Consider the following 27433-nt stretch of genomic DNA (forward strand, 5'->3'; position numbering starts at 1 on the left):
TGACGGTTAACATTTTATTTTATGAACTTACAACTCCAATTCCGGAAGATCCGTAACTCGGATTCCCAATCCGTAAGTTCCAATAATCCTCAAATATTACGTATTACAACGTATCAGAGTTTGGTGACAATCCAACGGTCAGATCGTCAATTCACATTTTCACCTAAATGCGAAAACTATAAAACGTTATTTAAAGCACCTAACCAATAATCGTAATAACTTTCTCATACGGTGCTCAATTTGGGTATATGAATATACCACAGTGATCTACTCGACGTCACGAACGTCGACATATTTTTAGATTATTTTTTTGATGTGCCACGCGCCCCCACGCGCCACACGTGGCACGGGTCCACGCGCAGGCCACGCGCAGCACGTGCAGCACGTGTCATCCCCTTCGCAGGGCTCGCCGGACTGGTTTTTCCGGCGGCCGGACTCCGGCCAAACTCCGGCCAGTTTTCAAACTCCTTGTTCTCCTTCGTTTTTCACCCATTTTCTTCGTATTTTATACCAAATTGAAGCCCTAAGAGTGTACTATCACGTTGGACTAGTTTTAGGGCCTAAAAAGCAAGAAATCTCACCTTGCAAAAACCAAAGATTCGGCCAACCTTGAAACCCACGATCCCGACGTCCAAATCCTTCAAACGAACGTCCCCGAGCTTCCTTAGGACCTCACTAAGCTTGCTATAAGCTTGGATTCCCCTGAAACACAACATTTTACGTTCGCATGAACAGTACCCAAAAATGGAGGTTTCGGATTCCGCGTGAAATCGAAGGTTTCACTTCCTAAAACTAGCACCAATGAACTCAGGACGTCAAAAGGATGAAGATACATACCTTATTTGCCTCGATCCGTCGAGTTTGTGGAGGGTTTGGGTGTGTGCCGTACGATGGGTGTGTGTGCGTGAGTTCGTGAGGGAGAGGGAGAGACAGGGAAGGCACGGGGGAAGGAGAGGTCTTGTGTGGTCCAGATTAACCCACACCCTCAATTTCATCCTAGCCATACATAACAAAATCCATCTTTCAAAATATTTTCTAATACCCTTGCATAATATTTGAACCAATAAAGTCTCACACACACGTACCTAAGTACCTTAGTAACGTCAAGGGCAATCTCGTCATTTCCTATTCCCGTCAAAAGCACTTCTGGGACGGGCTGTGACAGTTGGGTGCAGGTGTTGGTGCGTCCAGGGTAGTGCAGGTGCGGTGTTGCAATTAAGGAAGGATGATACCTTTTTTTTTTTTTTTTTTAACATTTTAATATTATTCTTTGAAAAATTAAAATAAATATATTAAAGGTTATTTTAAGAAAAATGGTAGGTAGAGGAATAACATTTAATTTTTTTTTTATCGTGGATGAGATTATAATGTGAGTGTAAAAATAAAATAATGAAGTGGGTCTATCACCAAAATTGTAGGGTATTTATACAACAATCCAATTTTAGTCATAATAATATTATTCTTTGAAAAATTAAAAAAAATATATTAAAGGTTATTTTAAGAAAAATGGTAGGTAGAGGAATAACATTTTATTTTTTTAATATTTTTTTTATCGTGGATGAGATTATAACATGAGTGTAAAAATAAAATAATAAAGTGGGTCTATCATCAAAATTGTAGGGTATCTATAAAACAATCCAATTTTAGTCAGAAAATGCAATTAGTTAAATTAACTAATGAAATGTCGTATCATTTGATGAAATTGACAAAAAATGAACAAAAGAAATTGGATATCTGTTATTATTCTTTGTGAAAATGCAAATGATGATTGTTTGTTGGAATATATCACCAGAAATTATTATGGGAACTATATATCAACTCTCGAAAGGTGACTTGTATATTAACCTTGGCATATACGCCTCTTCAAAAAACAAGTTCCGAAACTAATTGTCATTACCAGTCACAGCACACTAGAACTTAATCATCTCTATATATTTATTAGTAAATAAGATTGCAATAGAAGTACCTCGATCGCTACATAGTGCAAGCAAATATCTAGAAAATTATCATGGAATCACTTTCACACTAGGGACATGTGAATAGCGGTGGTAATGTTAGGCAGACTAAATTTGTAGACTAAATTTTGAAAATTAAAGGACATGAAAGTTAATGATTAGTTTATTACTTAAGCGTTAATAAACGTACTCATTCATATTAATGACACATAATTTAGTTTTCAAATTTAGTCTTCCTAACATTATCTTACAGAAAAAGGCTGGTGCATACAACAACTTGCTCACAACCAATCATACATCAAGTAAAGATCACGTGATCAATTATTATAGGAAGGGCATTGTACTGGCACATTAATCCTAAGCAATATTTTTCCAATCTTAACGTAATTAACAACGTTCATACAACTTGATATCCATCTTGAGGCGAAAATAATATTGACCCTGGAAAGTATCAGTTTGAAGACTGGCAATCCCTCTAGCCATGAAGAAGTCTCCAGTCCCTCCGACCACCGAAAGATCCCTAGTTTTCTCCGGCATCAAATCCGCACCCATAATATTCGATGTACCCCTGTGCTCACTTGAGTTGAACACCAATGTGAATGCAAACCAAGCTGAGTAGGTGTCTTTCCTGTCGTAGAAATAGAAGCCTTGAGCGTTTGCGATGTGCGGAGAGTGATACTTGTCGTCCCTTGTAATAGGGTCATTAAAGACAACAAGCATACCAAATTGAGAGCCTGGCGCAAGCTTGGTTGGATTTGCGGTTGCAGCAGATGTTGCATTAGTCTTATCCTTGTGCGTGCCGTCAAATAGTTTGTCGTGATAATACAGCTGCATTCTCATGCATGGGTTCTCTGCTTTGAACTTTGGGGTTCTGGTTCATAACACGGAGGGGAAAATAATGAGGAACAAAATAAGGAAACAAAATTTTGCTGCGAAAATTTTCATGGTATTACTTTCCTACTTTTGATCGGATTGTTGTCTTTCTTAGATAGAACCTACTTGTTTCCATTTATAGTGGAGTTTGGAGGTTGATTGGTCTGTCAGTTTAGTTTTTAGTGGAAGGAGTTTTGTTTAAAAATATGCCAGACTTCTTTTTCACAAAATTTTGAGCACAAAGTCTTGTACTTTGCTCTATTTTTTTAGGGACACTTTGGATGCGGTCCCTAGCTATCAATAATCTTTGATTGAAACCTTGTTAGTTTTTAGTTTTTTATTGAGGTCCCTGACATTAATGTAATAATGTAAGTTACTATATTTTTTAATTAAAAATTAAAAATTGAAATTTGTAATTGTTTATATTAATGAGATTTTAAATAAAACCCATAATTCATGGGATTAAAAATAATAAAATATAAATTATACTTTCTATTATATTGTGTGTGTGTGTGTGTGTATATACACATATATGTATGGGTACATTAACCAAAATTAACAAAAAAAGTTATTGTACCAAAACATGGATACATTCTCAAATCAACGAAAACGAATGTACCCATATAAGTTTAAACATGGATTAAAAAATTTGAATGGATTTTATATTAAAAAAAGGGTACATTTTACATATAACAAATTGATATATTTGAGAATGGGTACATTTAAGATTAAAAAAATTGAAAAATTATATGAATGGGTACATTTAAGATTAAAAAATTGAGAATCTTTTTATATATAAAAAAAAAAACTAATAGGTACAAACTTAATTTAATTTAATTTTTTATTATTTTGGAAATGTTTGAATTGAAAATTAATTAGAAGTTTAATAGAGGTGTGAGTATTAAACCCTAAATTAATTACTAATTTTTATATTAAAAAATAATAAACAAGTAAATTCATTATCACATTAATGCTAGGGACTTGAATCAAAATTTGAGAACTAATAAGGTCTTAGTCAATGAATAGTAAAAACTAGGGACCGAATACTAATTTTTCCATTTTTTTAACAATAGAAAACAAAGAAAGTGCCAAAATATTCAATATTTTGGGCCGTCCGGGAATCATTATGGTTCAATATTAGTGAAAAGACTTAGGGTGTTGTACTTATCCTCAACCATATTTTGATTCCTGTGTGAAGTAGATCGAGATGCTGCTGCAGCCAGTGCCGAAATGGCCTGAAACTGAAGTGGCCCATATCAACTTTGGCTGTTTTGCAAAGTGATGTACGCAACAGAAGGAACTGAGACAAAAATCCAGCCATAGGACTTGAGTCACTAGAACCGAGCTATAAAGCGCCTTTGTAAATGGATCAGGATCCTCTCCTGAGCAGATGGAGAGGATCCTCCTAACCAAGCCCATCAGGCCGTTCAATTTTTATCCAACGGCTATAATTATTATAACTTTTAGAGGGGCCCCCTATTTGTAACCGTTGGATAAAAATTGAACGGCCTGATGAGCCTGGTTAGGATGATCCTCTCCATTTGCTCAGGAGAGGATCCTAATCCTTTGTAAATAATAAGATAGACCTATTAACCAAAAAAAAAAAAATTCTCTATGAGAAAGACTTATATGGCACGAGTATACCGCTGCGGTGATATCCCGTGCCAATAAAATTAATACGTGTAAATTTTGGTCCAAATATCCTTATTTATTGGCACATGACTCCATATAAGTGTGTTGTGACAACCCGTCCCAAATTTTACATTTTTATTAATTTTAAAAGCATGATTTTACGAAAATGCCCTTAGAGGCGAGGGTACTGACTTTCGTTGATCAGCTTATAGTGAGGTGTATGAATTAATCCTTTAGCGTTTTCCTAAAGTGCTCGACATTACGGACTTGTAGGCGCAAGCAAAAGAGGATTTAGGGTTACGGTTAAAGTTTTACAGAACTATAAACTCGAGAAGTACTTTTGCTTTAGTTACTATTTATATATTTTTATAATGTTCATATTTATTTATCATTTAGTTTTTTTTTTTTTTTTTAAAGAGGAAGAAGAAGAGAAAGAAGAAGGGGGAATGGGATAAGAGAAGAAAGAAGAGCTACTGCCTAATCATAAAGAAGAGAGAGAGAGAGGGTAGACAAATAGGGAGAGGAGAGAGGAGAAGGTGACCAACCAGAGAAGGGGGAAATGAGGGAAAGGATGGAGAAGAAAATGAAGGGGAAAACCAGGTTTCTCCTTGATCCGCTTGACTCGACAAGCACCACGGCCAAATTCGATCATTTTTCCGGTAAATCAAAACAAACCACCACCTAGAAACAACTTCCTAGCCTTCTCTCTTCCATTTCCATCCAAAATTAGAAGGAATTTGGTGGTAATTTTAGGAAAAATGCACCGATGGTATGTGTAGGTGTACGGCGGCAATCCACAAAACGTGAAGCTAACTCAGCCAATTACCACCACTAGAGCACTCCCCTAGAACCCAGGAACAAAACCCAGGCAGTGGTGGAGGTGTCGGAGCAAGTTTGGAGGTCGAATTGAGCACACCTAAGTATAGGGTTTTTGATGGGTTTTAATGAAATTGAAGCTCTTCCTGGCCTATTTGGCTTTGGTCATAGGTATAAAGGTTATTGTGAACACGAAAATTTTCCTGAAACAAACGAGACAAGAACAACGTGCACAAAATAATATTTGTATTTGATGATTTTGGGTTACAATCTTTCTCAAATTTGATCCTCTGATTCGATCTCCGTAAGGTGTTGATTTGTGGATGTGCGATTGATCCAAAGGGCTGTTGGGCTTGATCTAAGGATGAACGTTCTTCAAGGGCCGTGGGCTTGATCTTTGAAGGTGGATTTGAGCAAATCTTCAAGGAGCCGTTGGGGCTTGATCTGGAGGATGAGTGTTTCTTCAAGGGCCGTTGAGGCTTGATCTTGAATAACGGTGATGAACGGATCTTCAAGGGGCTTTTGGGCTTGATCTTGAAGAATAGTGATGAACGGATCTTCAAGGGCTTTTGGGCTTGATCTTGAAGAACAGTTGGATGTATGGATTTGTCGACGTTGTAGATCCAAAGGGCCGTTGGGGCTCGATCTTAGGATGAACGAATGATGAACGATGAACACTTTCTTCAAGGGTCGTCAGGGCTTGATCTTGAAGGTGGATGATTGTTGATCCAAGGGCCGTTGGGGCTTGATCTTGGAAGAACGATGAACGAAGAACGAAGAGGGCTTTCTTGATTCTTCGGGAACCTGGATGCTTGAGAGCTTCGGAGTTTCAGAGTTTCAGAGCTTCAAGGTTTTGGTGTCATATAAATTGGTCCAATGAAATGAATGAAATTGGCTTCTATTTATAGAATTTTTCAAGGCCTAATTTTGAATATAATATTCCAGATGAAATAAGTCGTTTCTGTCAGGTGTTGACATGTGTCCTGTTTGATAACTTTTCCGACTCATTTCAATTTTTCGTCGAGTCACACGCTACGTGTAAAATTTATGTAATACATGAGCATTGAAACTTTGATTTATCGGTCAACATTTATTTACCAAAATTTCGATGTCTACAAATGCCCCCACTTCAAGGCGCGTCGTATACATGTGCTTGTCGCGTGTAGGAGATGCGTTTTGAAGTCCCTTAATGTAGATGTTGATCCAAGGGTCGTCAAGGCTTGATCTTGAATTGGGTTGGAGATTTCTTCAAGGGCCGTTGAAGCTTGATCTTGAATTGGGCTTGAGATATCTTCAAGGGCCGTTGAGGCATGATTTTGAAGGTTGAAATTGGACCACAAGGAGCTTCATGTGGTATATGATCTTTGGCTTTGGTAGTGGGTGAATTGGCACGTATTGTTTTTTTGCGCTTTGTTGACTTTCCACAGCTTTGATCTCTAACTTGGTTGGAAGATTTTCTGAATTCCTCCAATTGTTGACTTTCCTCAGCTTATTCTTGAACTGGATTTGATTCAAGGGTGGTGGACGCTTGATCTTGAATCGGACTTGTGATTTCCTCAAGGGCTGTCGATGCTTGATCTTGAATTTGGCTGGAAGCTTCTTCAAAGGCCGTTAAGGCTATATTCTTGAAGGTTGACTCGAACACATGGCAAGCAGGCACGAGGTGAAGGTGACGACTTGTTGCTTTGTTCAATCTTTCTAATTCAGACCTGAGCAGTTTGGTTAACGGTATGATCTTCAAGATTGATGGGCTCTTCTTCCAGTTGGTGACTTGATCTTTAGGATTTGATTTAAGGGTGGTGAATCAGCATGTGCAGCCCACAACGCCTAGCGAGTCGACCCAAGAATTTGAGGGTCAAAACGAGTCTTCTACCCAGAGTGATTGCAACCCTAATGATATGAGATACTCTTGCTTTCGAAGAAGTGGTGGCGATTTGACAGCGTTGCACAGCGAGGCTTTGTTCTTCGACGATGGTGCCGTTAATATGTTGTTGAAGCTTCTTGAGCTCTTAGATTCAACTTAGACCCCTTCTTCTCTCTAATTCTTCAACTCGGACTCCTTCTGCTGAGTTGATTGTGCATGTCGCATTTCCTTATTTGTTCTCCAGGCAGATGTGGCAGCTTCTTAAGTTCCTCAACTCAGACTCATTCTGCTGAGTTGACTGTGCATGCCGCATTCTTCTCTGCTTGTTCCTTCTGCACCTTGTCTCCACATGCTGCAAGGTATCATTTTCACTTGCCTTATCTGTTCTCCAGGAAAATGTGGCATCTTCTTTGGAAGTACATCAGCAGCTGAAGACAAGTACTCGAGAGCAATGCCAGGTAAGCAACCAGGCAAAGGTTCTAGGTAGTCGATTCCTTACCCGAGTTTGAGTGGAGGTTCCGGCATATTGCTTTCTTTATCCTTGTCTTTGCAGGTAAGAACAAGGACAAAGGAAATGATAGGGAGAAAGCATGATATGAGATACTCTTGCTTTCTACCATGGTGATATGAGATAATTTTGCTTTGGTGTCATTTGTTTGCAGAGGTACCCCAAGGAATAAGGAACACTGAGTGACTCGATAGGCTTCGTTAGGAAGGCATTCTCGGAGATGAAGAAAGGTTCTGTATGTCTGCCTTGATATGGAGGGTGAAGGTGGACAGTTATAGGAAGTTCTTTAATACCTGTATAGGTACTATTCTTTCACTCATGTCGGCAACCATTGTGTGATTGATCAATATGGTTTCATGTGCTTTCTTCTTTATCAGAAATCTTCGACAAATTGTCCGTAATTTCTGCCAAGCTGAGTGTGCATATGACAGGTGTTGACGAGGCTGAAAAAGATAGGTGCCTCTTTGATATCTAGGATCAGCGCTTCAATAAATTGCCAGTGATTTCCGCAAAGCTGAGTTTTTGTGTGACGGGTGCTGACGCATCTGGAAAAGCAAGATACCTCTCCGATTTCTGAGCTTGCCTTTTTGATTTTTGAATTTGAGCTCGCCTCTTTGATTTTTGAAATCTCGTCGAGTGCTGATTTTTATAGAGGCACACAGTTCGTTTCAAAGCATACTTGAATTTTCGCTTGTAGAAACTCCCTTCTTGCACTTCTAAGATCTTGATTTGTCCGACCTCTTCTTTCTTCAACACCTTTGAAGATGTCTGGACTCTTCGACCGTCGTTTTGACTTGAACCTTGGTGAAGAGGCAGTCCCGCCTTTTCCAAACAACATATGGTGCCCATCCTTCATATCCCCTACTGGTCCTTTAACCGTTGGGGATTCGGTGATGAAGAATGATATGACCGCTGCGGTGGTGGCCAGGAACCTTGTCACTCCCAAAGATAATAGGCTACTTTCCAAATGGTCTCATGCGTTGGCTGTTAAGGATTCTCTGGCTCTCAGTGTTCAGTGTGCAGGTTCTGTGTCTAATATGGCCCAACGCCTATTTACTCGAACCCGTCAAGTTGAATCATTGGCGGTTGAAGTGATGAGTCTTAAACAGGAGATTAGAGGGCTCAAGCATGAGAATAAACAGTTGCACATGCTTGCACATAACTATGCTACAAACATGAAGAGGAAAATTGACCAGATGCAGGAATCTGATGGTCAGATTTTACTTGATCATCAGAGGTTTGTGGGTTTATTCCAACAACATTTGCCTTCGTCTTCTGGGGCTGTATCACGTAATGAAACTCCAGATGATCAACCTCCGGCTCCTCTTCTTCCTGGAGTTCCGCCAAGTGATGAGGCGCCACCAGATCATCCTTAAAGATCCCCTCCTGTAAATTTGATTTGACTTTTATTTTTATTTTTTATTTTTTTTATTTTTTATAGGTATGTATAATGCAAATTTATGTAAAATTTCTAGAAAAAATAAATAAAATGGACTTTTATTTCTCTTAATGCATTTGTTTTTTTTTTTTTTTTTGCACATGGTGCCAGATGCACCATCACTCCTTTACATTATTATTGTACTTTTTTTTTCTTTGCTTTCGGTGGTGCTGATCCACCATTCATTTTTTTATTTTTTTTTATTTTATATATTTCTTTCCTTTCTTTCTTTCATGTGTTGAGGCACCACTTTGCTCCACCATCCCATTTTTTTAATATATTTTTTTTTGTATAAATTTTGATGATGGGATGGGGAATTTGCAGGAAGCGGAGCTAGGAGGCCGAAAAGATGGTGCTTCGAGCTTCACGATCGGCTAGTCGTTTGACGGCGGTTGTTGAAGTTCTTTGCTATCATGGTGGTCATAGTGACGAGCTCGAGGGAGGCCATGCGCTGTAGAAGAAGAAGGCGACGAACATGGAGCATGCGCCAGTGAGGTTGTGGTTGTCTGGTCGTGGAGGAAGTCAGCCTGCTTTTCCGACGACGGCAAGCTTGAGAAGATTCCAGGAGGCAAAGCTGCTCATGACGCTGCTGGAGAGATAGTGGCGTGGCTGGGCAACGCTATTATGGGGTTTGTAGCTCTGCCGCAGTAACCAGCGACAAAGGAGATTCAAATGGAAGTTGGTATCCTTCACGGTCTTCCATTGCCTTCTTCAACGGCGAATCTCTTAGTGACCAACTTCTGCTCGGGATCGACCCCGCAGTGGTGAAGGCTTCGTTCTGTGCAGCTCTCATGGCGTTCTTAACTTGAATCAAGCCGCTGTCTTGTTTGTCAGAGACAAACATGAGGAGGTTGCGGTGGCTTTCATGGCTGAGACAAAGGAGGGAGAGTTCTGCTCCCGTTACATTCCCTAACGGCGACGCCATTTTCCTCACGTCACCAATCGTCACTTTACCTTTTGAGCAAACCTTTGTGATCTAGCTCAGAACTAATCTTATACTTTCTCCGATAATTTTGAACTTCTCATGATCCAACCAAGTCAGTTCTTTGTTTGATGATCTTTTTTCATCGAAGTTCGTATTGTACTTCGATAAAGAAACCGCTTGCTGCTGCTATTGATATTGCTGCTTGTGATTATCCGAATAGCTTCTCAAATCTTTGTAGCTCTTGGAGGCTGCCATTTGTGCATGGCTATAAGGAGGAGGCTACAGAGAGAGTATGACGGTTCTTTGAGAAGAGATCCAGGCCGCCTTCATCGGAGTCCTTCGGTGCCAAATTCAAGCTCTGACCTCTCCGGTGCTGCGACCCCATTGGAAAATTCCTTCCTCTGGCCAGTTTCGCGGCAACCATTGCAGTCATCCCATCCACGGACCACAGTATCGCGCTGTGGGTTGAATTCAATGACATCTCGGTGATGGAGGAGATGGTGGCTTGGTCTACTTCAAAAGCAAGGAGAAGATGTGGAAGAGCTGGGAATTTGAGGTGGCGACTTCGAGCGAAGAATGATCGGCTGCTCCCAATGCAAGCAGGTCGAAGTAACTTTCACTACCATTTCTCTCTGCTTTTCAGATCAGAGAAGATGGTGAAGAATTTTGATAATTTTGCAGAAAGCTTTGTTTTTATAAAGCTTCAATCTGCAAAAAGTCTCTGTCTTCCTTGCTTCCAACTCACTCTTCAACTTGCTCAATTTTTCGACAAACTATGGTGCATTTTTCGATCAAGGTTAAGGCTGAGCTCAGCGATTAGGTGGTCGAGAAGCGTTAAGTTGAAGTTGCCAGGAACGAAAAAGACGTCATGGACTTCGATTTCAACGAGTAGCCGAGCCAGGTAGCTGCCCAACGTTTCGCTGCAGGCGGCGGGTAGGACCGGCAGTGGAGATGGATCTTCTTGGGCGAGGATGTTGATGATGAGGGAGTGGTTGAAGATGGGCTCCTTCTGTTTGAGGAGTAACTCACGGCTTTGGGCTTTAAGTCGTTAAGTGCTTGCTGGGCTCACGGTTTTTTGCTTCATCCTCAACAATCCAGCCCATCATTTATTATATCTTCTTGTTGTTTTTTTTTTATAATTTTTAATTTTTTTTTAATACATATGTATTTTTTTTCTAATTTTGTTTTGTTTTGTTTTGTTTTGTTTTGTACAAGAAATTGTAATGAAATTGACTTTTTTTTTTAATAAAACATTTTTTTTTATTTTGATATGACTGAACTCGAAATTAAATGTTCGAGCCGCTTACGTACCCTTCCAAAGAAGAGATCAAGTCATAACGTAGTTCAAATACATTTTTTTTTTGCAGTACGCAGTTTATGCTCTTGCGGGCCAGGAGCTTTATTGTGTCACCTTTTAAGCTCGTGTGAACAAGGAGCATAGTGCCATGCGGTTTAGATTCGTACTGGCGATGAGCTTTATGTCCTGTAGTTTAGGCTCGTGCGGACAAGGAGCATTAGTGTTGCCTTTTATGCTCATGCAGACCGGGAGCTATTTGCTGTCGCTTTTTATGCTCATGCGGACAAGCAGCTTTGGTTGTCGTCTTTTAGGCTCGTAGGGACCAGGAGCTTTGTGCCATGCAGTTTAGGCTTGTGCAGGCGAGGAGCCATGGTGAATTTGTCAAGCAATTTTGGAAAGGCATTCCTCATAATCTTCATAGCAAGGAGCCTTGACCGAGTGATTGAAGAACTCTTCAGGCAAGAAATCGCGCATTGTGATGGGGACAGACGATCTTCATGTCGAAGTTTCATCATCCACTTTCATGTAGCTTTGAAGGTTGACAAGAGCTGTTTTGCCCCCTTTCCGATTGGCGAACTTTTGGATGCAACGTAGGTTTCATGTGCAATTTTTTCGGAGCGACATGAGTCCATCCTTTAACTTCACTTGACTTAGAGCATGCCCCCAGCGGTTGAGTTGAAAACTTTGAGTCGGAAGAGCCAGAAGTGATGGTGGTATAGTTTGACCTTCACTATATCGTAAAGATCTAGCTCGATGATTCCTTTATGAGCCAGCTTCATGATGAGATGTTTCAGCACGAAGCACTCTTCTGTCGGATGACTGATGAATCGGTGGAATTTACAGTACCTTAGACTGTCGGTGCGATTCATCTCTTCTGGCCGTCTGCACTTAGGTAGGTCGATCACCTTTTTGTCAAGCAAGTCTTTCAAAATGGTAACCACATCAGAGTTAGGGAATGGATAAGTCTTCTCCTCAAGCTCATTCAAAGTGCGTCTACGTATCTCTTGATCACGGAAAGCTTTGGTTTGAATCGCCTTGCCTCGTGTAGAGATTTTGACGGGAGCTGTGTTGATCGTAATTGCTTCCTTGGTAGGTTTCCATGCAGCCTTATCCATCTTTGGCCCCAAAACTTTGTCGTTCTTGTAGTCGGCGATCAGTTCTTTCTTCCCATGATGGGCGATACTCAACTCCATGTCATAGGCGCGGGTGGCTAACTCCTCGAAGGTTTGTGGTTTGATGCCTTGAAAGAAGTAGTGTAATCCCCATTGCATGCCTTGAACACACATCTCGATCGAGGAGGTTTCCGAAAGTCTGTCTTTGCAATCGAGACTTAGAGTACGCCATCGGTTGATGTAGTCAACGACTGGCTCATCCTCCCACTGTTTCGTATTTGTGAGCTCCAACATGCTTACAGTGCGGCGGGTGCTGTAGAAGTGGTTAAGGAATTCCTTTTTCCAATTGCTCCCAGCTGTTGATGGACTCAGGCTCTAGGTCCGTGTACCACTCAAAGGCGTTTCCTTTCAGCGAACGCACAAACTGCTTGGCAAGGTAGTCTCCCTCCGTACTCGCGTTGTTGCAAGTTTCGACGAAATGTGCAACGTGCTGCTTTGGGTTTCCTTTTCCATCAAACTGCATGAACTTTAGTGGTTAATAACCCGTTGGCATCTTTAGGGCATCAATCTTCTTGGAGTAGGGATTCGAGTAGAACAAGAAGGTATGTGAGCTCCCTTCGTACTGCGCCTTGATGGTGTTGGTGATCATCTCTTGCAGCTGCTGGATAGAAAGAGATCCCATGAGTGCCGCTGCTTGGTCTGGCTCCGGCTTTACATTGATTTTCTCCACCGGAGGCTTCTCTTTTTCACCAGCTCCTCTCTTTAGTGGATCATCCTCTGGGTCGGGGTTCTCGCCGTCCTGTGGCTCCAGTCGGCTGACGAGTGCAGCGATTTGCAAGTCTTTTTCTTCAACAATCCGTGTTAGCCTTGCGATCGCTTCATTCATTTGAGTCAGCTGTTCTTCAATGGAGGTAACGCTGATGGTCATGACTTGTGCAACCATCATACGCAACTCTTCAGGCATCCAGGGTGCTGATGAAGAACCCCGTTGGCCGCTTTGGGATGTCATCTGATATGCCTCAATGACATGCTTCGATGCCCCCTGCGAGGTTAGGTTGATGACAGGCTCGCTCCTTTGATGCTCCACTTGCTCCCTCAAAAGCACCAACTTTGAAGTGGTTTGTTGAAGAGTAGTTGTGGCGCCAGTGGATGCTCTGTTCATGGCGGAAGTGCTCAGGCTCATTCCCTTTGTGAGAATGGCTTGTCCTTTGCTTGATGCCACTGATTTTGGAAGTGTGCTTGAATTTTCTTGAACGGAGAAAGAGATGAGAGGTAGAGATTGTCCTACTGGGCGTGCCAAATTTGTGAACACAAAAATTTTCCTGAAACAAAGGAGACAAGAACAACGTGCACAAAATAATATTTGTATTTGATGATTTTGGGTTACAATCTCTCTCAAATTTGATCATCTGATTCGATCTCCGTAAGGTGTTGATTTGTGGATATGCGATTGATCCAAATGGACGTTGGGCTTGATCTAAGGATGAACGTTCTTCAAGGGCCGTGGGCTTGATCTTTGAAGGTGGATTTGAGTGGATCTTCAAGGAGCCATTGAGGCTTGATCTTGAGGATGAGTGTTTCTTCAAGGGCCGTTGAGGCTTGATCTTGAATAACGGTCATGAATGGATCTTCAAGGGGCTTTTGGGCTTGATCTTGAAGAATAGTGATGAACGGATCTTCATGGGCTTTTGGGCTTGATCTTGAAGAACAGTGACGAACGGATCTTCAAGGGCTTTTGGGCTTGATGAACGGATCTTCAAGGGTTTTTGGGCTTGATCTTGAAGAACAGTGACAAACAGGGCTTTTGGGCTTGATCTTGAAGAACAGTGATGAACGGATCTTCAAGGGCTTTTGGGCTTGATCTTGAAGAACGGTTGGATGTATGGATTTGTCGACGTTGTTGATCCAAAGGGCCGTTGGGGCTTGATCTTAGGATGAACAGATGATGAACGATGAATACTTTCTTAAAGGGCCGTCGGGGCTTGATCTTGAATTGGTGGAAGTTCTTCAAGGGCCTTTGGGGCTTGATCTTGAATTGGTGGAAGTTATTCAAAGGGCCGTCGGGGCTTGATCTTGAAGGTGGATGATTGTTGATCCAAGGGCCGTCGGGGCTTGATCTTGGAAGAATGATGAACGAAGAACGAATAGGGCTTTCTTGATTCTTCGGGAACCTGGATGCTTGAGAGCTTCGGAGTTTCAGAGTTTCAGAGCTTCAAGGTTTTGGTGTCATATGAATTGGTCCAATGAAATGAATGAAATTGGCTTCTATTTATAGAATTTTCCAAGGCCTAATTTTGAATATAATATTCCAGATGAAATAAGTCATTTCTGCCAGGTGTTCACACGTGTCCTGTTTGATGACTTTTCCGACTCATTTCAATTTTTCGTCGAGTCACACGCTACGTGTAAAATTTATGTAATACATGAGCGTTGAAACTTTGATTTATCAGTCAACATTTATTTACCAAAATTTCGATGTTTTGCGAGTTGGGGCGGCCGACTGCCATCCACGGCGGCCCTTGGCTAGGGTACCGTCGATGTTTTGCTTAGGCTAAATTAGATGTCTTGTGTTCAATTTTGGCAATTGTATATTGTAGGTTGATCATTTGGACCTAAACTCATTAGGATATGTTACTTGGTAAAGATATGAATCGACAATCCGACAGTTGAATCGTTACTAAACTACAAATGGCTTGATCCTTGTTTAGGGTACATAGGCAGTCTAATGAGACGTTAGATGCAGCCATACATGAGACTAAATAATTGAGACAATAGCCTTGTTTAGGGAATTGTGCAATGTGAGGGACACAGGTGGAAAATGTAAGATTTAACCTTATGACTTAGTGATTGGATGTTGGTCATAAATCATTGTGCGAAGGATCGAGAAATTGAAGTAAAGAATCATAAGTATTGATAGTTAGCCAAATTAGTGTTTAATTGAGCATGTCACCGATAATTATTCCCGACAATGAATAGTTCGGGAGTAGGGCATTAAAGAATGTGTGTTTTATGCCACATTATTGATATATATATATTTGGAAGCACTACGATATGGTTAAGTTTTAGATTGCATCAGGGCATGTCTATAAGTATATTATTGCGAATGCTTTAAAGTACGAAGGTGAATGCAGGATGCATATATAAGTTCAGGTGAGTATATGTTGTGAAATGTGGGATGCATGGTTATGATTACATTTTATTTGGAACGATTGAGTGATGGTATGACTATATTTATGTTTTAAGCAACTTCGACATTGTCGTACAGGTTGTTTATAAGTCGTACATGCCATATTAGATTCATTTAGAGCTTATAACCCTGCACCTCGGTGTTAGTGTTCTCGCCCGAGGACAAGGCCTAGCCTTCACGTGATCGTTCACCTCCCACACCACACACTCACCTTGGATTCAAGGTAGGTGCCAGCCTGTCGTACAGACCACATTAGGTGGTTCCGACTCGTTTGTGACTTCCGATACTTCACACAACCTTCACATGATCGTAGCACATAAGCGTAATTATTTACACCCAGTCTGTCGTACAGACCACAAAGCGTGGTTCCAACTCGTGTGTAGGGATATGTGATGAGTTATGGGTTCAACCGTACAAGCCACAAGAGGTGGATCTGGATGACATATTATTAGGATATTGACTGATGAGATATGGATAAGTTGTACAGGTCACATTAGGTGACTCCGACTTATGTGCTAGCTTTGATTGATGAGATATGGATAAGTCATACAGGTCACTAAAGGTGACTCCGACTTATGTGCTAGCGTTGATTGATGAGATATGGATAAGTCGTACAAGTCACTATAGGTGACTTCGACTTATGCACTAGCGTTGATTGATGAGATATGGGTGCAGTCGTACATGTTACATTAGGTGACTCCGACTTACGTGCTAATATAGATTATTGAGCACATGATTATTTATATTACTGATGAGTTATTGTGTCATGGTATATTTATGGAATTACTGTTGATATATTTTTTATTTCACATTGATATGTGATATGATTTTGTAGAAACTATACAAGTGTTGCATCGAGGGGTTCTAACGTTTTAGAAGGCTTCTATTAAAAATTTTAATTCTAGGGCCACTCACCCTTGTTTTGTTTTCACCATCCAGGTTTTATCAGTTGAGCTTTCTTATTGTTGAGGATTCGTGGCAAATCTTAGTATTGGAGATTTCTTTTGAGGGTATGATTCTTAATCCACTTTACTATACTTACTTATGCTCTTACGTCACGTGTGAAGTGGGTTCATTCCCGCTCACCAGCGCACTTTGGTTTTAGGCACTCTTAGGTTTAAATTTATTCAAAATTTTCCACATCATCATACTTTATGGCTTCGTCACCTTCCAGGTGTCGGCCAGCATAACTCGATTCAGAGTTCTAGTGGACATCCCGGGTTGGGGAGTGTCATGTATACTCATGCTATGTAAATTGTTTATTGTCTAATCATAATGACAAGCATATTATTATTGTTATTATTTACTTTGGGGGACTAAACAAAATCCTCAAACGATGGCAAGTGCTTTAACACTATTGTTGTAAGCATTTTTTCTCATATGTGTTTCTATTATAGATATTTTTAATAGAAACATGTTGGAGATTTTATTTAAAACAAGCAATTCCTGGACAATCACTTGAATGTGCTTACACCAACTAAACGCTTCTCCTTAAGATAAAAAAAAATTAAAAATGCCTTTTACTCTCGTTCTAATTTTTTTATGTCAAACATTATAGCAAGCTTTTAATATTAAATTCAAAACCATAAAAATGAATCCTATTCACTATTCACACTATAAGCCTTGACGCTTCATAAAACTTGGTATTTTCTCTAGTGGACTCTCTCTGTGTATGATGTTTTCTATCTTTCTTAAAGACATTACACACTGAAAAAAACCTCTTTTATGCTATTGTTAAGAGTACTGAAGGTACACACAGTTATCAAAGATGTAAGGCATCATATTAGATCTTTAGTCTGTGTGTATTAGTTAGGGGAATGCTAAGTCACCTAAAATAGTTAGCTTTGGTATTTATGTATAAATACTTCATGTACAGAGGATACAAAATGTTATGAAAAATAGTTTCACAATTCTCTCTCTCTCTCTCTCTCTCTCTCTCTCTCTAAGATACAGTTTTCTTACTCACTAAGATTTTACTTTCTACATGGTATCATTGCCGGAGTCCATCGACATTGATCTCCCACTTCTGTGTTCTTGATTTTCTGGCAATTTTATTTCCTGCCAAGCAGATCTTTCTCGTCTTCTCTTTCAACTTTCTGTGAAATTTGCCATGACTACTGTATAGAACTCTACCAAATCTTCCTCCTCAGCCTCTATTCCTCTCGTTGACACTTTGAATTCCCTCCTAATTGCCTTTATCACCGTTCAAAACATCGCCGGTATGGTTCCAACTAAGTTGAATCGTTACAATTACATCACCCGGCGCAACTTATTTTTTCCAGTTTTTAAGTGTTTTAAGCTTTTAGGGCTTATCAATGGCACTGACCTCTGTCATTCTCAGTTTGTCTGTGATTCTACTGGCACTCGAGTTCTCAATCTTGCGTATGATGTTTATTGTGAGCGAGATCAAATCTTGATGATTTGGATAAATTCGACTTTATCTAAAGATCTCTTTCTTTTGATTGTTGGAATGCATGATTCAAGATCTTTGTGGCTTTCTCTAGAAAAACGCTTCGCTGGAGCCTCTCGTTCACATGTTCACAGCCTTCGTGCCAAGATTTAGACGATCTAAAAAAGGTAACTCTTCAATGACTGATTATCTTAATTCAATTAAAGAAATTTCTGATAAATTGGTTATTGCGGGTCAACCGATTTCTAAATCTGATTTGGTGGCCTACATTTTATTTGGTCTCCCTAAGGATTATGAATCTTTTGTCGATTCTATTGAAACCAGAATTGAATCTGCTACTTCTGATGAAATTCATGGTTTGCTTTTGAGTAAGGAAATTTCTCTTCAAAAGCATAAAAATCGAGCAATTGCATCCATTCCATTTCATGCATATATTGGTCAATCGTCTTCTAATTCTGGTCATCACTCTTGATTTCGAGGGAATTATCAAGGTCGCAGCCAAAACCGCTCTATATTAAACCAAAATTGCAATTTTGGGGGTAATCGCTTCAATCACTAAACTGGTGGGATTCTTGGTGCTGGTCTATCTTGATCTGGCGATTATCAGTCTGGTAAATCATATTTCCTCTCTGGAAAGTCCATTCAATGCCAACTCTGTAATCAGCATAGTCATCAAGCTCTTCAGTATGGTCGCCTTTCTCAATTTGCCTCTTCACTAACTTCTGGCACTACTCATGGTTTTGGCCCTACTCAGTTCTCTGGTTATTCACCTATGGCTATGTTTGCAACAACTTCTGCTCCGCCAAATTACTGGATAACAGATAGTGGGGCTTCTCATCATGTTTCTACAGATCCTTCTTTCTTTAACTCTGCTATCCCCTACACTAGCGGTGAACAACTATTTTTGGGCGATGGTAAAGGTCTGTTGATATCACATATTGGTCATGCCTTTATACACACACCTAATACAGTCTTTAGACTTAAAGATGTCTTACTTGTCCCTCAAGCTTCTCATAATCTACTATCTGTCTACAAATTTGTCAATGATAATTTGTGTCATCCAACTTTTGATCCTTTTGGGTTCTATATCAAGGATCTAAAAACTGGGAAGATGTTCTTCTAGGGCCTCAGTGAAAGTGGCATCTACCCTTTCTACTGGACATCTTCAAATGGCTTTTTTTGGAATAACAATGTCTCCTCGTGCTTTGATGGTTGCGAAGGTTAACATTCATCTTTGGTATAGAAGGCTTGGACATCCTTATAGTGTTATTTTACATTTTGTGCTACATAATCATCATTTACCTGTAACTGGTTCAGTAAATAAATTGCCATTATGTAGCTTGTCAAATGGGCAAAGCTTCTAAGCTTCCATTCTCTGTGTTGCCTTGTACTTCAGTAAAACCTTTTCATTTGGTTCATGTCGATGTATGGGGACCCTCTCCTTCACTCTCTTGTACTGGTTACAAATACTACCTAATACTAGTGGACGATTTCACCAAATATAGTTGGTTATATCCTTTATATCTTAAATCCCATGTTGCTTTAGTTCTTATCACTTTCATTCTCAAAGTTCAAACATTGTTTGCCTCTAAAGTTCAATGTTTGAGGTTCAATTCAGGTGGTGAGTTTTTTAATAAAACATTTCAGGATTTCATTAATGCCCAAGGTATTAGACATCAGTTAAGTTATCCTCACACACCTGAGCAAAACAGGTGTGCTGAGAGGAAACATCGTCATGTTGTTGAAATGGGTAGGACTTTACTTTCTCATAGTGGTTTACCATCCAAATTTTGGGTTGAAGCTTTTTAAACATCAATTTATCTTATTAACAAGTTACCTTCACAGATTTCTTCCTTGAGTCCATGGTAAAAATTATTTCAAGCTCCACCGAAGTATCATACATTGAAGCCTTTTGGATGTGCATGTTATCCATGGCTGAAACCTTACTCCAGTCACAAGTTGGAACCAAAGAGTAAGCTGTGCATTTTTCTGGGCTATAGCTTGAATCACAGTGGTTATAGGTGCTATGATCCTATAATTGATAAGCTCTATATCTCAAGACATGTTGTGTTTGATGAGAGTATTTTTCCTTATCTTCATCCCAATTTTTTAACAACTTCATCTTCTGTATTATCTCATTTTAATCCTATCACTCCTTCCATCTCAGTTAGTATACTTGTGCCATCTACTTCCCAAACTACAGAACCTTAAGCTCAACCATCTGTTAGTACCCATGTCCCTTCTACATCAACAATGAATGATCCAACATCTATTCCTTCACCATATGCTTCTTCTTTACTAGTTTTTTTTATCACAATGGTGTAGTATCGGGTTCCAATCAAACTATTGCAGCACCTCACAATACTCATCCTATAATCACTAGAGCCAAACTTGGTATTCATAAACCAAAAGTTTTCATTGCTACCAAGCATCTTCTTCTATCTTCAATTAATCCCTTCACCAAAATACCATTTGCACTAACTACTTACCTTCAAGCTTCAAAACATGCACCTTGGATGACAGCAATGCAAGCTGAGTTTCAAGCCCTTCAATCCACTGGTACATGGGATTTGGTGCCTCATCATCCTTCTTACAATCTTGTCGATTGCAAATCGGTCTTTAAAGTGAAACACAAGGCAGATGGGTCTATAGAATGGTATAAAGAACGACTAGTTGCTAAGGGTTTCCATCAACAAAAAGGTTTAGACTTCTTAGAGACTTTCAGTCCCGTGGCTAAACCACCAACCATTCGAATTTTTGCTTTCCATTGCAATGCATTATGATTGGTTCATTCATCAACTAGATGTTAGCAATGCATTTCTTCATGGTCAGTTAAAGAAGGATGTCTATATGGTGCAGCCCTCGGGTTTTGTCGATACTTCCAAGCCTACCCATGTTTCCAGACTTAAGAAATGCATATATGGTCTTAAACAAGTGCATAGAGCTTGGTATGAAGCTTTTTATCAGACTATTTTGTCCTTGGGATTCTCTGCCTCCTCCTCCGACACTAGTCTATTCATCAAGAAAGACACCACTATCACTTTCATCTTGGTTTATGTTGATGATATAATCATCACTAGAAGTTCTTCTCAAGCCTGCCAAACTATTATTTCTCAACTGCAAGCTATTTTTCCTATAAAAAATCTTGGTGATATTCACTATTTTCTGGGAATTGAAGTGAAATGATCTTCCAAAGGTCTATTTCCTCATCAGTCAAAATATGCCTTGGATCTACTTAAGAAAGCTGATATGTTAGGAGTCAAGCCCTGTAATACTCCCGTTAGTTCTTCTAAACTGGATCACTCAAGCATTCCACTTGCATATCCTACTTCCTACAGGTCCATTGTTGGTACATTGCAGTACCTTACTTGGACTCTCCCTGATCTAGCTTTTGTAGTAAATCAAGTGTGTTAACATATGCAAACTCAACAAACCATCCATTTGCAAGCTGTTAAGCGTATCTTAAGATATCTCAAAGGCACCATTGACTTAGGGTTATGGTTTACAAAGGGTGCTCAACATCTCACTGCTTGGTCTGATGCTAATGGGCTGGTTGCCCTGTTGACAGACGTTCTACAAGCAGATATTGTGTGTTTTTTGGACCAAATTTGGTGGCTTGGAGTGCTAAGAAACAAAACACAGTGGCTCGGTTATTCACTGAGGCCGAGTACAGGTTACTTGCAAACATTACTGCAGAAATTTCGTGGATTTGTAAGATTCTTTTTGATATTTCATTCCCCTTCTTCGTACACATGTCATCTTCTGTGGTAATATGAGTGCTATTGCACTAGCTTTCAATCCAGTCTTTCATGCTCGAACAAAGCATGTTGAGATTGACTATCATTTCATCTGTGAGAAAGTTCTTTTGGGACAGATTAGTGTACAACATGTTAGTACATTGTCACAGATCGTTGATATTTTTACCAAGTCCCTTCCTACTGCTCGTTTTCTTTCCTTGGCTGACAAGCTTTCAAATCGATCTTCTACCTTTAGCTTGAGGGGTGTGTAAGGAGTACTAAAGGTTCACACGATTATCAAAGGTGTAAAGCACCAGATTAGATCTTTAGTCTGCGTGTGTTAGTTAGGGGAATGCTAAGTCACCTAAAATAGTTAGCTTTGGTATTTATGTATAAATACTTCATGTACAGAGGATTCAAAATGTAATGAAAAACAGTTTCACAATTCTTACTCTCTCTCTCTCTCTCTCTCTCTCTCTTTAAGATACAGTTTTCTTACTCAATAAGATTTTACTTTCTACAACTATATTTTTAACTTCAACCTTAGTTATTGACATGGTTAATTGTGAATTATAATGATCCTAGTTTGAAGTCCTGCTAATAGTCTATGTATTAACCTATTCTAAAAAATTATAATTATATATAGCTCGCCAATTCCAATAAAAACTACTATTTAATATGTATTTAGTGCAAGATTCTTTAAGAACAAAAAAATGAAATTGTATTATTTGTTAGATTATTCTTTATCTTTTTTGTTTGTTTGGATTATTATTTTAGATTTTACAGTTTTATTTTTATTTGATTATATATTTTATGTAGGAACAAAAGATGTTATTTTAAATAATTATTTAAGCTAGCTTTCCTATAAAACAAATCCTGGCTCTGCCCTTGAATACCTTCTAAGTAGGAATTTGCACATACTTCTAACATATCTTTATAAAGCGGGTAGGATATGGTACATTTCTAATCCATCTAACCTTTTAACTTGACCTCAAACTAGGTGAGTGTAATAATCCGTCCCTAATTTTACGATTTTATAAATTTTAAAAGAGTGAAATTGTGAAAATGCCATTTGAGGTGAGATTGTTGACTTTTGTTGACCATCATTTCGTGACACGTACAAGCTACTATTTTACCATATTCTCAAAGTACCCAATGGTATGAACATATGGATGCAAGCAGAAATGTAATCAAAGTTACGATGCAAGTTTTACGGAACTACGAATCTAAAAAATACTTTCATAAAAATTACTATTTATATTTTATATATTTTTCATAATTATCATATTATTATTTTAATATTTCCTGATTGGATATTTTAAATATTTAAATAATTTATTTTTGGCATGTGGACCCACACATCACAAACTCTCCACCCTCTTCTTGTTGCATGTCCTTCTTCCCTTACTCTCCTAGACCTTTTTCTTCCCTCTTCTCTCAGTCTCTCTCTCGTCCTTCTCATCTTTATCACTCTAACTCCCTCTCACCTTTGCAAACGCCAAATGACCGTGAGGTTGAGACCATCACTGTGCCACCTTCCATGGGAAATCACACCACCACCATCTAGCCTCACCACCCATCAAGTTACCAATGTCCAAGTACAGAAATCAAGAAACAGGTGGCAAACGCGATCCCAGATCGTGACCTCTAATTTTTTCGACGAGGACCTCGTGGATTTCGATCAGGGTGAGTCTCGAAAATAACCTAAAACTTAGTGGATCGTGTTTTGGTATGTATTTCTAGTTTTTCTAAGGTTTTTGGTGGGGGTTTTGCTATAGAAACGACACGAGGGAAAGTTCTCCAGATTTTCGGCTAGAAGCCCAGCCTTTGCAGGTTTTTTTTCCGGCTGATCCCGACCTTTGCTTAACCTCATTCTGGTATACCCTTGTTTTTTATCTCCTAAGCTTCATTTTGACCTTTATTTCAATGAAAATAGTTAAGAATTGAGCTCGAACGAAGCTCAGGAAGTTTCCTGGCGAAACTCGGCCCAGTTTCGGCCTTCTTCTTCTTTGGGTTTGGGCGACCCGCGAGCCCAAACGGATCAACCCGACTCGAGAGAAAAAATAAATAAATAAATTATGAAGCCCTGATTCATGATCCGGATCAGAACCCAAGATCCGACCCGGCCCAAACCTTTGGCCCGATCTGGCCTATTTCCAAAAATGGATCTGGAATATTCTGAATATTCCTTGTGTTGACTTTTTCAAAATTTTCTTAGAAACCCTACTAAGCTAATTTCGTCGCCCTGAGTCCGTTTCTTGCATCTATTTAGTGAAATTTCAAAGTTTTAACATAGTTGACTGTCGGGGCGGCTTAGTTGACTTTTTAAGGTTGACTGCTGACTTTTTCGTTGACTATTTACGAAATTTACCTGGGACCCTTTTTAGGTTTGTTCGTTTCTCCAAATTCAAACATTTAATTGAGTTTTACTAATGGGTCTATTATGCTTAGGTACAATTAGAATTGGCAATCCGTAATTATTAGTTCGAACGGCTGCGACCTCACAAGTATTTATACGAAATGTCGTAATGATGAGAATTTGGAAATCATTATAAATCCTACATGATGCTTTAATTAGATTTACGGCTATGAATAGTATTATATTGACTAATTACTGTGGCATGACTATATTTATGTTATCTGCTCATCATGTGCTACACTGGTGTCATTACTTGCCTGCCAGGGCCAGGTTTCACGTGTATGTTCACGTTGCACCGTACGCTTACTTTGGATCCATTGTAGGTGCTGGTCATGTCCTAGATTGCTATAGGCAATTAGGACTTGTTTGTAGATGCGCATAGCGCCAGTCTTCACATGATTGTAGTACTAGAGCGTAAATCATTATTACACCCTTTCCTGTTCCTGTCATAATACCTCTACAGGAACTCATGTGTTAGCATATGTCGATGAGCACTTAATGTGATATATTGTGATTACTAGAAGTTATATGCTTATTTACGAATTTTGTGACGCATTGAATTCTTGAGATATTGCAGGTTACGTTAAGTATTTTCATACTATACGTAGTATATATATTTTGGAAACTATACTTGTTTTACGGCAAGGGGTTATTATGTTTTCGAAAAGGTTTTCACAAAGCTTTATTTTTAGGCCCACTCACCTTTGTTTTTCCCCCCTCCAGGTTTTAGTAGCTGAGCTTTCGTGTCGACGAGAATTCTTGGCAAACTTTGGTATAGGTGTTTACCTCCGACAGTATAATTCTCATTCTACCTTATTGTACTTTACTTATGCTCTGACATCATGCGTGAATTGGTTCATTTCCGCTCACTAGTGCACTCTTACATTTAGGCACTTTTAGGTTTAAATTTACTCCAATTTTCCACATCACTACACTTTATGGCTTCGTTACCCTCTGGTGTCGGCCAGCACAACTCGATTATGAGTCCAGGTGGACATTTCGGGTCGGGGTGTGTCAGTGAGTAATTTCTAAGCCCCAAGGATGAATGCCAAGTGAATAAAGGATGAACCACAAAATGTTATATAGGAAGGACTAGAGATCAGGGCTGGCCCAGGCCTAGTGCAGGCAGGGCGACCGTCCAGGTCCCAAAAAAATTAGGGGCACCAAAATTATTAGGGTGATATATTTATGTATGTTTTTATAAGAGTATATATTTATAAAATTTGGTTCAAAGACACAGAAATTTAACTAGAAGTGGTGGTTTGTCGTTTGAAAATAATGAGGAGATCTTGGGTTCAAAATACCATGTGTGCTTATTTACTTTCCATTTTTACAAATTTCTTTTCATAAGAGTATAAATTTATAAAATTTGGTTAAAGGATCAAGAAGTTTAATTATAAACAATGAATTTTGTTTAAAATTAACAAGAGGTCCTAAGTTCCAAATGTTATGTGCATGTTTATTCTTTTCAATTTTTACAAATTTTTGTTTGGTTGTTAATTTATTTTTAGTTACTACCTAGTAGCTATTTGGGTTGTTATTTTTAAATATTCGTTTTAATTCAAGTCTAATCTTCAACAAAGAATAATATGTAGACCAAATTTGCAAATTATATGACGTGTCATCAAAATGTTTAATTTAGTGCCCATTCATTAATAATACATATCAATTAAAGATTAATAATACATATCAATTAAAGACTCGAAAACATTATTATTTTTTAGTCCCATATTGACAAGGTTAGTAAATAAGAAAAAAAACACATCACGATTTATTCAAAAACACATTCAAAGTTCAGATGGAAAACAAAACTCATCATCTATGTACTTGTAAGCCCAAAGTTTTTTTGTTTCCCTCTCTCAATACAAAATAAAGTAGTCTTTTTGTGTTTTTAAATTATTGAGTTTGAAGTGTTTTTCTAAGTATAATTTTATCGATGTCTTACGTGTGAAAATAAATAATTTTCTTACATGAAAATATGACACTTTTTTTTACGTCGTCCCGGGCCTCAACAATCTCTGGACCGGCCTTGCTAGAGATGCCCTTTTTGGGCACACAAACGTATGGAGGAGGAATTTGTAAATAACTCTTTTTAAGAAAGAATTTGCAAATTTCTCTCACATGCATATATGATGCTCATGATGGGCAATTTTAATCCTCTATTTAATTTTATGATATATTCCTTAATTGGTAACTTGGGATCAATCTCTTAAGACTTGGCTCTCAACAACATTGCCCTCCAGAAATTAGAATGGCGCATTAGGGTTTTGTAGTTATCCTAGGTAGCCGCCTACATATATATAAAGTTCTGTCCTATCTGTTCAGCCCTTCATACATATTTTGATTCCAAGAAATGCTTCTGTACCAGTGCTAGCTTTTAAGTACCAGCCCCCGCATGATTGGTGACCAAACTTGGTGATCATAACATTATTGATAAAAGAATTCAATTCAAGTAAATCTTGGTATTTAATGCGAAGGCTACTGCTTTTTTGTTGAATTTTCTGTAGACATTAAAATATATTCAATCAATTCTTGAAATATGACTGCTATATTAACCTCAAATACAACAAATAGGCATTGTTCATACTTGCTGAAAAGCAACTGCAAACGAGAAGTTTTACAACATAATTGAAAATTATAGAATCACTAATAATGATCATAGCACACTGGCAAACCATCCTTAATCCTCTTTTATTAGTGAAATCACAACAGAAGTGCAGACCATACTCATTGTGGATGCAAATTTCCACCGTCTTCAGTCTTGACAAAAATGCACCTGCAAAACAATTAACACCTTTGATTATAGACCTAAGTCTCATGCACCCACGAGGTGGGGGGGGGGGGAGGTTTAGGTCAATGGATCTCCAATGCCTAAGTTAGTTTCTCTGAAAGAGTAAAGTGTTTTGAGGCTTTTTAGGGTTGTCAAAAGCTCTCTGAAAATGGTAGAATATGGGGTATTTATAGGGCTAGGGTTGGCCATATAGGGTTTAATGGAGAAAATATTCTCTAAATATTCCCAAGATATTTAAAAGGAGATAATATCTTGAGATAATAGGGTAATAATCCTTAATTGATTTAAATTAGGATTACTTACTTGATTGGAGTCAATCTTCAATTAGGAAGTATTAAAGATAGGATTTGGGTAATTAATCCTTATCTTTAATTCATTTTCATGGGCAGGTGAGCTGTGAGCAGTGGTGTTCAACTGCTAAATCCTTTAAGGATGTGAGCTGTGCGTGGGAGAATCTGAGAAGCCTACC

General features: G+C 38.9%; 1 protein-coding gene across 1 annotated transcript; it reads right to left on the reverse strand.

The window, feature by feature from the left end:
• Nucleotides 1-2342: 2342 nt before the first annotated feature.
• Nucleotides 2343-2795, reverse strand: LOC103403946 (dirigent protein 5-like). Its single transcript, XM_008343114.4, has one exon. The coding sequence runs from the start codon at nucleotides 2793-2795 to the stop codon at nucleotides 2343-2345; it is 453 nt and encodes a 150-aa protein (XP_008341336.1).
• Nucleotides 2796-27433: the final 24638 nt, after the last annotated feature.

The sequence above is a fragment of the Malus domestica genome, chromosome 06, assembly GCF_042453785.1.
Source record: "Malus domestica chromosome 06, GDT2T_hap1".
Lineage (NCBI taxonomy): Eukaryota > Viridiplantae > Streptophyta > Magnoliopsida > Rosales > Rosaceae > Malus > Malus domestica.

Excerpts from the sequence above, each read along its gene's own strand:
- LOC103403946 (XM_008343114.4), bottom strand. The coding sequence starts at position 2,795 with ATGAGAATGCAGCTGTATTATCACGACAAACTATTTGACGGCACGCAC.